Consider the following 13,547-nt stretch of genomic DNA (forward strand, 5'->3'; position numbering starts at 1 on the left):
TGACTAGGCTCAAGTCTGTAATGCATTTATTTTTTCCTCATTTTGGGATGTTCACAGATTACTGCCAGAATCCTGAAAATTATGCAGCCATAAGCGTACAAGAAACTATAAAAAAATTGCAGCAAGATGAAGATAGAGATGTGGTGCATTTTGCTCGGTTTCCTGTTAGTACAGAAACGCTGATTCCTCAGGATCCATCTTTATAATGGAGGCTTAGAGACTAGGTAGTATAATACAATTATTACCAATTTACATAACTGAGCAGTTGCAAATATAAAAAAAAAAAAATATTTTTTCAAGTTGATTATGTTTTGCTATTTTACCTTAAGAGAAAAATAAACTACTCTCATTTTATGTAAATGGTTTCACATTGAAGACCATGCTGTTCTGAATTCTCTTTCCTATATTTATAACAAGTCGCATACGTGATTTCCCTTATTATGACTGGTGCAGTAATGTCTAACTGACCCATAGTAAGGTGTATGGGTAGGCTGTGCATTGTGGTAGCAACTTGAACCTTGTTGCTTAGTATATTTTATATAAACTTTTCATCAGTTTGGATTAAGTAAATTGCGCTGATGCAATTTACACTGCTCAAAGTTCGGTAAGAACTGTTAACAAATGTAAAAAGATCCAGAGCATCTAGTGGTTGAACCTGAATTGTTGGCTGTAGGTTCCCCTTTGGTAAGATGAATTTTCCTTTAGACTTGCTCCAAAAAGCCACAAGTCAGTTCATCCACATAATGTACACAGTAAATATTTTCTTGTAATATGTATTCTTTTAAATTTTAGATTTCTGTATTTTCAAAATCTAAGTTCATATATGATAATGGGTGGTATTTATATAAATAATGTATCATATTCTTTTGAATTTATAACTGCTTCTTTTGTAACTGATATGTATATGTGATTGTATAATTTCATTATCATGATTGACTTGCCAACAATGAAAATCAGGAATCAGGCATGAATGTCAGAACTAGATTTATTCATAACTGTCTAGCATCTTGTATAAACTTTTCATTGGACCTTTTTATTAGTTGACTGAATGTTAATTGTGCACTGCATTAGCTGTTTCAGAATTTTAATATATCAGTTTTAAGAGCCATTCCATGTTTGTACCATCATTTTTGAATACTGCTAACCAGTGATATGTGCATTTTGCAGTTATGTTCTACAGATACCTGATAAAGTAAGGTCAATTAGCTTAATTTTTACTTTTAATTTTTAGTCCCAAAAGTTGAACGCATTGCGTTTGTTTATGTTTCCATTTATCCTCTTAAAATTGAAATTACTTAGGACCAAATAAGATGCTGGTTGAAGTCACAATGCACTGCACTTGGTCATGGCCATCCTTAATTATTTCAGGTTTACTTCATCGTACAGTTATTGCAGAACCTGCAATTGATAATATAACCTTTTGCAATTTTTGCAAGAATCAACAGGGACTTAACTTTAATCTCGAGTGAGCATGTGTGATATTAATCTATGATGCCTCTCAGAGTATACCTATAACATCCTTCTTGGCACTCAAAAAGTTTCCTAATTGTCTGTATATGTTATGTAAGAAAGCCATATATTTTTTGTAATCACATTTATGATACAAATTTTGTGCCATTATGAGACTCTTTGTTGACAACTCCATATAAGGTTCTGATCACTGTTTTCATTTTCATTGTCTTGTAAACTCATTGTAAATTAATCATATTGTACAGGTATGAATAAAAAAATTATTATGAATATTGTTTCACTATATCATAATTTTTCAGCGCTTGCAAAACCTTCCTGTGGAAAAATATAAAGCAACCCTTTTATATTGTATTCCTTTGTATGAACTGGAAACTGTTGTTAATTGGAGGAAGCCATGAGCTGGCCCATTTTCTTTGGGTTCAGTCGTGTGAAGATCCCTTCTTGTGCTCTTAACTGATTATCAAGTTGGAACTTCTTATCTTTCAAATTACCTGTGTAAATTTTTTTTTTCCAATGCAGATTTGAATATGAACTATACAAGTTTGATAAATGCAAGTGGGTGCTTGGCCACCGATGTCCATGGTGGTAGTGTAACAGTTTTGTTATTCTACACCGACTGGGCCTGTCTGAAGTGTCCTTGTTGGTTTCCTTGGCAGTGGGGGAGGAAACCAAAGAATGTTCAGTGGTTTCTCTTGTCCTTGGTGACCATCTTCACGTGACATTGTTCACCCAAATGTATGAGTCAAGCACTCCCCAGGTGAGACTGAGGCAAGTGTTTGTGGTTTACCACTGCCAAGTGTTTGTGGTTTACCACTGCCAAGTGTTTGTGGTTTACCACTGCCTATCCTTACAGCAGCTCTCGCCTATGGAGATACCCCACAGTATGAAGCATAGGCCATACTCCTCTGATGCTTCTACCTGCCCTGATACATCTACTGCAGTAAAGAAGAGTGAGACTTGTAGACAATGTAAAGTGAATCAAGCTCTCTCTCTCTCTCTCTCTTCTAACTCCTTGAAAGTCCTATCTTTTGTTTTACTGAACTCCACATGGGTTGGCTAAAGCATTCACTTGCCAGAAGTTAGAACATCTGTCAATGGCCACTTAAGCGCCTCAGTGGCGTGGTTGGTTTGGTGTTTGCTTCTCACCTCGGTGGTGAATAACCACTGGTTCAATGCAACGTAAAAACACCATACAAACAAAAAAAACAATGGCCACTTGAGTTTTCTGAGTGTGCCTTTGGTCTAAATTCTATATTCCATTTCAAGAACGTGCAGACATACTGGGTGTTCCTGATTCATCCAAGCCTCTCAATGTGCCCTATAGTATTAAGAAAAGCTCTTGTCATTTTTGGGCAGGGCAGGGGTGGGAAGTGGCACTACCAAATCAAACCTCAATCAATTTATTTAGTATTTGAAAGCTACAGACCTTTTAAAAAAAAAAAAAAAACAAGTGCTAAAATAACCTTGCCAGCCATTATTTGTATCATGTTAAAACCATTCCTAACATTTTACACTTTGTAACGATTTAAACATTGGTTTTTTTCTCAAATGTGGTACAGATTTTGAGCTATCTTGCCAGTTCTCTTAAGGATTCACATCCAAGCTAAGCTGCCCTTGGGGCACATAAAGTGTGTGCATACACATAGATATAGATACATATATGTTATATATCATATATGAGAGAGACTCATGGTCAATGTAAAAGGAGGTAGCGATCTTATCTTAAGAAAGATAAAAGCTCTGGATGATGCAACATGAGGGGGGGAAAAAAAAACACCCAATGGAGTTGCAATAGTGTATGTACTTTACTTCTTTTCTTTCTACCGTCAAAAATTGCAAATAAAATTTTGCAAATGTCTTGTTACAAGTTAGGGTGATATTTTACTCTGTATTGATTTTGCCATGTTGTTTAGTCCAAATACCCTAAGGGGATTTACCATGGATGTATTGGAGAGTAGTAATCAAACCAAGATTACCGCTGCACCTAAGGGCAAGGATTAAAAAGGAATTAATGCAGTCTTCAATGAAGTACAATAGGAAGCGTGGGAGGAAACTCCTAAAACGTGTAGGGTAGTGCCATTTGTGCACCTCATGTGGTGCAACGTAGGCATTACTTAAGGTTCTTTGTAGCATTCCTTCAGCCCCTATCTGCAACCCCCTTTCATTCTTTTACTGTACCTCCATTCTTAATCACAATCTCCCATTTTACTGTCCACCCTCTCATAGCAGCTGATTCATAGTGCAACCGTGAGGTTTTCCTCCCGTTACACCTTTCCCCTGTCAATTTCTGTTTCAGCACTGAATGGCATTAGTTGCCCCAGTGCTTGGCATGTATGCCAAAAGTCTATCAATCAATAACTAGAAGGCTTGGAAATAGTAGTATAGCAGTTCAGCTTCTGGCAATCATACAAAAATCGGTGGGAATGCAGACATCAGTTTTGAGAGGTACGAGTCAACCTTAGCTTGTGGTTTAACAATCAGCGGTCTCCTATTGCCTGGTCTGATTGTTTGTCTTCTTGTCTTCAGCCGCGAGAGCAAGCGCAAATGATGTGTCTGCCTCTCTACAGAATTTCAGAAGTCTTTTTATGAAGTATTTATGGGATCATTAATGAGCTTAATGATTTTGAGTAACTAATCACTGCTCCTTGATCTAAACCACCTTGTTGACAGTACACTCCAAAGTCATTCCAACTGTTGTGGTTACTGCTGGCTCGTGGTATCTCGAATCAGGGTAACAAGCCAGAGGGAGTTTTACACATCACAGGATTTGCAGGCTTTCTCTCACTTGAGCTGTTTTCAGTTACAGATTTTAGAACTATAGCCAAAGGCTCCCCTGGAAGCATTGTGATTTGACCTTTGGTTGGACAAACACTGACTTGCCATCAATGGACTCTCATCTGTAGATAAGTGTGAAATTCTGGATATTAATGGTGTTGTGAGAACAGAAAGATAAGAAAAAGCGAGCAAACTAAACTAGCTTTAAAAGGACAGAGAGCAAAACGTGTCCTCTCTTAAAGGCAGCAAGAAAATAACATGGGATCACGAGATGCCAATCATTTCTTGTGTACACAATTTATTAATTTTATCAGAATTCCAGCTGGCGCTATAAGATTTATCCTAATGTCAAGACCGAAGTTCCATCACTGATAACGACCTTGTACTAAGTTCAACATCCAACCCAACACAGGCTAAGGAAAACTCCAATACAAAAGGCGATTGTAATTCCACAGGAACAACTTAGTTATAAGGGTAACTGCAATAATAAGCCTTAGAAACTAAGGAAACATAATCTGGTAAGGATAGCACGAATTAAAACATGGTTACAAAAATGATAAATCTTGATTGAGCAACAATGCACTTCCACCGCTGGTTGCAAATCACCAGTGCATAGTAATGATAAGTTCTCAATATGGAGAATGTGGCAAAATTCAACAAAAACAATAATCAACAATATATACGAAGCCAAACAGTACGTAAAATGACATGGTAAATCTGGATAAGCACATACATTGTACCACATTAGTGTTAAAAATGACAAAATTGCAGGAAATACTGTAGTCTGCTCAACATTCTAAGATTGCTAGGGTGGGCCCAGGAGAAAAATACAGCGCTGCTAGATCTATTATAATTTTAAACCCCACCCTCGAGGTTAATCCCTTGTCTAATAAATTTTGGTTCTTAATGACTTTCCTTTCTTTCCGTGCTTTTTAGAAATAATAATTATAGTTTGTATAATAATAACATAATGTGTGGATGGTTCTGCAGGAATGGCTTTTCAAGCCATCTGATTATTGTCCATATCCATTTATTTATGAGTTACATGACTGTACTTTTGCAGTGCCTCTGCAGGTTAAATAAGCTGCTTATCATTTAGTGGAGAAAAATAATTGTTCATACGCAAACAAACCTTCCATCTTAACAATAGGATAATTTCTAGCAGCTTTTTTCTTTAATATGAAATATCTTAAAATGTTATAAACAGTTTACTTGACCTGGGAGTAAAGATGGTGGTGGGGAGATTTTATCTGCTTTGGCTATTCCCTGGGCTATCAATGATCTCCAGCGACTGGTTGCTTGAGGTGAGCACCAATGTTACTGTTTTAGATTGATCTGCATGTCAGGGAAGTGAGGTTTTGCAGCAGTGGCCAAAAATTGTCATTTCTACTGCAAATATGTTCAAATGAATAATTTTTTTTTTTTACTTGAGCAAGCTCTGACAAGGCAAAAATTTTAGACATCTGACACTGCTGCATTCTTTTCCTGGTGATCTTAGAATGTTGATAGTACAAAAAATACTGCCTATGAAAACAATGCTAACATGTACCTATGCCTGTCCCATTAAATGGCTGCATTTCTGCACAGCCATTATTATTAAGTATGTACTTCAATCATACCAGTGAGTCTCTAATATTCAATCTTATCTAAAACTTACAATTCTTCAAAATTCTAATAATTCAACAAATGCTAACAAAATATTCATAACATTCACTCCAAAACTTGTCATAAGCTGCTGGTGGAGGCCTGGGCCTTTACATGTTATGTATTACTGTTAGTGTTAACCTCCATACTGTACATGCAGTGACTGGATCATGTAGGCTATACATCAGGCATCTGTTGGGTCTAACTGGTGTGGTCAATTCAAAAAGTGATCAAAATTACTTAAGTATGCCTTTATAGTTTGAAGAATGCTATAATTTATCCATGAGTGTCCAAGATAAAGCAAAGAATTCATGACTTTAACTTGGAAGCAAATTTTAAATCAGAATAGTTGGAGCATGGATGAACCGGGGAGAGATAGCCGCACTAATGTACTGGCAAATAAAAGTATACTGTATCCCATTAGTAGAGAAGAGCACTCTTATGATGGGTGGATAAGGCCTATACTACTCTGCAGGAGAAACATAAGCACTGACAAGGAAAACAGGTGATTTGAAGAAGTTATGAGCATACAAAGTAAAGTGAGCAGATCATATGAGGATTTGGTGATGTGGGCATCCAGTGGCTGTAAAACTGACATCTCATAGATTGAGATAGTCTGGGCACATGATGAGAAAGGACAGACCTCTTGGAGGACCTAGGAAATCGAAGAGAAAACAGACAGATGAAGATGTATACATGAACAACAATTGAGCAAAAAATGCACAAGAAAGAGAAGTGTGGAGACCATTAACTTTACAGGTAAGGGGAAAACCAAAGTAAAAATGTTTACAATCATGAGCTAAGTTTGTTGGTACAGTAGCTTACCGATATGAATGGATAAAAGCATCCAAATCTACACCATTATAAAAGAAACTGATATATTGCTGTATATATATAAGAATGCGTGTTTTTGCTATGCAATATACTACTTATACCCCATACCCCTTCAACTAAAATGCTTCTAACTGCCTATTTTAATAGGTCAAACTAAAATATACCTTAAATTATCATACTAAAACAATTTAATATAATTTCAAACAAAAATACATCCCAAAACACCTTAAAATATTTTTACATTACCTTCCTACAAGGTAATGTAAAAATATATATGCCCACAAAATGCTTAAAACAATGATTTACCTAGGTTAAAATGTCAAGATTAATGTAAACAGCAAAAATCTATACAGGAATACGATCCATTATTTGTAATTTTACTTATGAAGCCACTATGCATGAGAATCAGCAAGTTTTAACGACTTCTCTACTTGATTGTTACAATACATGACTGCAATCAGCTGTTTTTGGATTCGGTTGTACATGTTGAGAGAGAGAGAGAGAGAGAGAGTCAATTTGCACAAATTGAATAATAGCTGTATTGAAAATAATGATAATTTTAATAAAACTTGTTTTCCTGTATCTAATCATGTTGCATGTATTATTGTTATATTACTGTATTACAAAATATGAACAGACCGATATCATCACTGTCTTTGGTTGCAGAATGAAACTTAATTCAGAGATGTTTCTTTCATAAATTATCAAATCTGGGCTTAAAAATTGCAACTGGTAATTTATTTATACATGCAGTAAATTAAATGAAGCACGTGTGATTTTGTCAGTTCAGGCACTGCTTTTGCCTACAAATCATTTTGGAATCTGCTCATAATTCATTTCTTTCGCCATAGCTATAATACCTGCTGCTTCAAGTTAGTGGCATACTTTCCTAACACCTTCTCCACTATGTGAAGGATGAATAAAAATGTATTTTATTTTTATTAATGGAATTACAATGAAAATAAGTAAGTTTTTAACAAGACAACTGTAACACAACTTCTAGTAAATGTGTTAGTTCCGGTAGCTAACGTCAGCAAACAGCTGTTTATTAATATACTGCAGGACAGTACATGCTTTAACATAATTTTTAAGAGTTGAAAGCCATGTAAATAAATAAATAAAGAAACAGAACCAGAAACAATTACACAAGGGATCCTGTAAGCCACTGTTGTACCAACTATGAGCACCTGATTTGAAAAAACAGTTCGAAGGCAAAACCCCTAACAACATGTCCATTTTGCACCGATATATTCGTAAGTACGATATACAACAGTCCTTTATATTGGTGCGCTACTGTACTATGAAAAAACCTGTAGCATCAAGCTCCCTTCAATGATGAATGATGAACTTACCTGTCAGCTATGAGTGTGACAGAAAAGTCATGTTCACAAGCAAATTTTAATGGACTGGTTCATCAACTCCTTTTTGCTTAGCATTAAGTATATCTAGGTTCAGCAAGAGCCAACATGCAACCTTGTTGTTTGACCATGCTCCAGTTCATCCTCAGCCAGAGGTGCTCTTCTGTCCACTACTGATGACAGTACAAACAAATCACTAGTTGAACAGCCGATGGTGCATACATATCAATAATTCCTTCAAGATGCACAACAGAAAATCAATGCTTACCAACATCCTGACTGCATAGCTTAGTAAGGCTGAAGGCCATGGAGAGCAAAGCCTATAAGCTTATAAAAACTAATTAGTGGTCTTACAATTGTTCACATGTAAAATCATTTTCCTGGAACAAGCACATCACACCACAGTAAGAAACTACCGCTTGATTCCTTCGCAAGAGGGGTATGCATGGCTGTAATACACAGCATATCTGGGATACATATATCAACAACACAAGCCCTTTTACTCCTACTATAAGCCCAAAACATGCATTCTAAGGTTTTAAGTAGTTCACTGCCAGGTCTGGAAAAGTTCATGTCTCCATGACTATTCTCCCCCAGTGAAGAATTCATAATAAACTACAGTCAATATCCTTTACCAACCTATCCATATCAGCCATCACCCTTCTTTAGCCTGGACTGCTTCCTCATTGTGAACATTATAGCTAGTCAACTGTATAAACCCTAAGAGGGCCAGCCTTTCAATTTGTTCTCCACAGAATCCCAGATACTTGAGGCAAGTTTCCACAAGAGTCAGTAGCTGTAATGGTTTCTTGTTACAGTATTATGAATACCATTTAATGAATTTCCTACATGCTTTGTACAACTGTCCAGTGGCTTATGGTTAGTTTGTTTCTGTAATTCTAGATGAAACAAACAGTTACTGCTATTAAAGGTTTGGTGAAACATCTATATGACTGGAGGAGCGTGGACACCATTGCCTATATGTATCCTTACAATTTGTTTAGAAAAATATAAAATTTTCATATTTAAACCAAGTTCTCTACAACTAAATGAAAACTCTTCTAAGAAGGGACAAAAACAAAGGAGTGCAGTACTAGCTTAATACCCTTAATACAGCTTTTGCTCTCTTCAACTTGATACTTCGTTCTTTTGGAGACTCGTCGGTCTCACTACGGCTTTCGTTACTGGAAACAATAGCTTGAACCTTTTCCAGACATCTCTGCTTTGAAAAGCCTTTCATGTTCTCTACATAAAGAAGAAAAATTTTAAAGTACTGTTTTCCTAACATTGGTTTCTTGAGGAAATTCTTGACAAGCCAAATCTCATACAGTTTTTTGTATTTCCAGCTAGATCTGAAAAGATAGATGGAAAATAAAATCAATGATTATGTAACAAATTGTTATTGGATAGTTTCTAAAACTGACCACAAAGCCAATAAAATAGAAAATTGCAAAACATTAACACACTTCTCAATATGACATGCACAATTTCAATGGACTTAAACAGACAAACAATATTTTCCCCATAATGTGCATAACTTAGTAGGGAGTAATTAAACAACAATCAAGGTTCCAATACAAATATAGAGTAAACCTTGCATTCAAGCATGAGGAGCCTCTGAGTGAGAAACCACCTGCCTACAGTGTGCATTGTGAAGCATCCCTTCCACACATTCAGCTTTTCACTTTTCATTCATTTACTTTGGTTGTCTCACACCTAACGGTCCAACTTTCTTACCCTTACTTCCCTCCAATTTTTTACCTCTCACTAAAAAATAACTGCTTTGGACAAGCCCTAGTGGTTTCATCACATTCCTAAATAAAAATGAAATAGAGTAGAATAAAATAATACTCATGCAAAGTTCTGGTCAGAGATGGTTCGATACAACTGGTTTGATGATATAAATTCCAGTATTGTATAAAGTAGTTGCTCTTGGAATCTATATAAAACTCAGAGGTCTGGAATAACAAATCCTTCTTATTCCTATTATTATTCTAGTTGTTACTCTTGGGAAGCTAAAAATTAATCGCAAGGAGTCTAAACATCAAACTTTGAAAATTGCACAGCATGTAGCCACAGTAATTAAAGAGGGAAAAGATAACTGCACTTGATGTGCACATACCTCCAACAAATTCAAAACCCTAAGAGCATAACACATACTGTTACTTATCAGAAACAGTTCTGTACACAGGTCTAAATGAAACCTTACAAGTTATGACGAGACATAACCTCCACTTGATTTCTTTTCAAGAGTAACAATGTACTAAATCTGGTTAAAAAAATTAACATTAATGGTGCACTCCACACCCCAAAAATTACATTTTTATGATAAAATAAAATTTTATATACAGTAGTACCTCAGGATACGAAATTAATCTGTTCCGAAGTGGCCTTCGTAACCTGATTTTTTCGTATCTTGAACCCCATTTTACATGTAAATTGCCTAATTCGTTCCAAGCCCTACAAAAACACCACAGTAAATTTTATAATAAAGCTAAATTGACCAATAAACAATGAAATACAACAATTTGGACCATTCTATACCTAACATAACCTTTACTGTAGTACGTACCTGTAAATAGTGTATTAGTGTAAAGGGTACAAGTATTAGTGTAAATGGTACAAGAAATACTTTACGTACATGTACGTACATATGTAGTAAAATGTGGAACCCAACCTTAACTTTCGAGTGAGGCGATCTCCGAAAGTGGCGACAGAGGAGGAGGACAAATGGCAGAAAACATAAACACTTAACTTTACGAAACACATTAAAAAATGGCAGAAAACATTAACACTAAACTTTACGAAACACATTAACAAATGGCAGAAAATATTAACACTTCTTGATTATCTCCATCTTCGTTCTCCATAGAAAGCACCCTCTTCTTTCTGTGAACTTCAGCAACATTCTTGGGACCAATGGCTAATAACAAGTAATTAAGTTCACACACAACATGATAAAGTAACTTACAGTACAATGAAAGCGAGATCACTAACACGAATTTACGTTAACAAACGAAATACATATATGTGAAGGAACGAATTCCAGTGTTTACGATAACGCTGCCGCAAAAAATGGTCAAGGAACACCTTTACATAGAGGCAGGATCTTACGGCGGTGACTAGCATCAGGAACCAATGGGAGAGCGGGAGGATGGTGGCGAGTCTACTCAGTTGGCGGCGCACGAGTTTTAATATTGTTCTCGGTGGTCTGGGCGAATCTCGGGCCATTACAGTAGCACCCTTTCGTAACCTGAATTATTTTCATATGCAGAGGCAAAAAAATCTTTGTCTTTGCTTTCGTAACTTGAATTTTTTGTAAGTTGGGACTTTCGTATGTCGAGGTTCCACTGTATAGTACTTGCCTAGTAATTAGGTACTTGGTTAATTTCTTGCCTCAGCAGAGTGAAAATAAAAAAATTCGCTGGTAATGCTTCACAGATTTAGTTCAGGTGACTGGTTCCGCCCACTAATGGGAATACCAAAGAACTCCTAGCAGATAACTTCATGCTGTTTATGCCGCATTTACATCCGTAATTACTGAGTAAGTACTACTACTGTACGTACATATAAAATTTTATTATAAAAATGATATTGTTAGTATACAATAAAGTTTTGTACATACTTACCTGGCAGATATATACTTAGCTTACGTCTCTGACGTCACGACAGAATTCAAAACTCGCGGCACACGCGACAGGTAGGTCAGGTGATCTACCTTACCCGCTGCTGGGTGGCGGGTGTAAGAACCAAACCCACTTTCTTGTCAGATTTTCTCTTCCACCTGTCTCCTGAGGGGAGGCTGGGCGGGCCATCAATCGTATATATCTGCCAGGTAAGTATGTACAAAACTTTATTGTATACTAATAATATGTTATTGTTATTATACAATTAAGTTTGTTCATACTTACCTGGCAGATATATATATAGCTGTATTCTCCGAAGTCCGACAGAATTTCAAAAACTCCCGCACACGCAGTGGTCGGCCAGGTGGTAGTACCCATTCCCGCCGCTGGAGGCGGGCGTCAGGAACCATTCCCATTTTCTGTCAGATATTTCTAGTGCCACTGTCTCCTGAGGGGAGGTGGGTGGGCACTTTGATTATTATATATCTGCCAGGTAAGTATGAACAAACTTTATTGTATCATAACAATATCATTTTGTTCATGAACCTTACCTGCCAGATATATATATAGCTGAATCCCACCTTTGGAGGAAGGGGGAGACAGACTCGGATTTGGGAAACAATTCCATTTACATGATTGATATCTTGGTTCCTTACCTGTTAGCATAGCTGACGTTCGTGAGTACCGTCACCCAAGTCTGCTTCTGCTTTACTAGAGACTCCAGCAAGGTAGTGACCTGCGATGCTGTTGAGTTCTAGAGGATCTGTCAACGGGGGCGTGACCACAAAACAACTAGATCCTACATTATAGACCTCCAATTTTTTGGGTAATGCATTCCTAGAGGTGCCAGCAAGGACGTGACCTGTGTAGCTGGTGCGCTCTAATGAACTGCCACGGGGAGCGTGACCACAATGTGACAGATCATATAGGTGTTGATTAGACACCGAATGCTGTTAATGCTTCACTGGAGGTGCCAGCAAGGACGTGACCTATATAGCTGGTGCGCTCCAGATGATTTGTCAACGGTGCATGACCACAATGTGACAAAAACATTTTACCCTATTATGAGGGCGAAGCAAAAACATTACCACCTGACCTAGCCTATCTGGTTAAACTTCGTATAACCAAGGCTAATGGAGGGAAGTCCGCCTAAGGCGGCCGACCCAAGACCACAATAAAAACTAAACACCTAAATAAGAATAATAACTAAAAATAAAAAACTAAAAAGAAATAAAATTAAAAAGTCCAAACTAACATATTATTTCCTAAATGATAGGAAGAGCTACTCTCTGTACCCAATATAGTGTCTGCTGCGACATATGGGGCCCAAAGAGCAACAGTTCTCGTATGTAGTCCTTCACCTCCCGAAGGTAGTGAGAGGCAAACACTGAATTACTACGCCAAAATGTGGCATTCAAGATGTCATTAAGTGCCATGTTCTTTTGGAAGGCTACCGACGTAGAAATAGCCCTCACTTCATGCGCATTCACCTTCAACATTTTCATATCACTTTCTTGACAGGATGAATGCGCTTCCTTGATGGTGTCCCTCAAGAAAAAAGCCAAAGCATTCTTCGACATTGGTAAATTTGGCTTCCTTACCGAACACCACAAGTTATCCGAAAGACCTCTACAATCCTTAGTCTTCTTTAGGTAGAATTTTAGAGCCCTGACAGGGCACAGAACTCTCTCTGGCTCACGCCCAATGATTTCGGCCATCCTTTAATTTCGAAGGTCCTAGGCCAAGGGTTGGACGGATTTTCATTTTTTGCCAGGAACGTTGGGCTCAAGGAACAAACCGCGTTATAACCTTTAAAGCCCACGTATTTGCTAATCGCTTG

The 13,547-nt window shown here is 37.1% G+C and overlaps 2 protein-coding genes across 2 annotated transcripts in view; one reads left to right on the plus strand and one right to left on the minus strand.

Annotated features, from left to right (window-relative positions):
- Positions 1 to 1,740, plus strand: part of LOC135227074 (serine/threonine-protein phosphatase 4 regulatory subunit 1-like) — a 426,035-nt gene extending 424,295 nt beyond the window's left edge. The window contains 1 exon segment of the mRNA XM_064266904.1: positions 58 to 1,740. Coding sequence (XP_064122974.1) covers positions 58 to 206 — 149 coding nt within the window. The 3' untranslated portion in view covers positions 207 to 1,740.
- A 2,934-nt stretch (positions 1,741 to 4,674) lies between these two features.
- Positions 4,675 to 13,547, minus strand: part of LOC135227075 (uncharacterized protein C7orf50-like) — a 47,237-nt gene continuing 38,364 nt past the window's right edge. Inside the window, exons 3-4 of the mRNA XM_064266906.1 lie at positions 9,187 to 9,433; positions 4,675 to 6,544 (exon numbers count right to left, since the gene is read on the minus strand). Coding sequence (XP_064122976.1) covers positions 6,329 to 6,544; positions 9,187 to 9,433 — 463 coding nt within the window. The 3' untranslated portion in view covers positions 4,675 to 6,328. The remainder of the gene's footprint in view (positions 6,545 to 9,186; positions 9,434 to 13,547) is intronic.

This window comes from Macrobrachium nipponense, chromosome 15 (assembly GCF_015104395.2).
Source record: "Macrobrachium nipponense isolate FS-2020 chromosome 15, ASM1510439v2, whole genome shotgun sequence".
Classification (NCBI taxonomy): Eukaryota; Metazoa; Arthropoda; class Malacostraca; order Decapoda; family Palaemonidae; genus Macrobrachium; species Macrobrachium nipponense.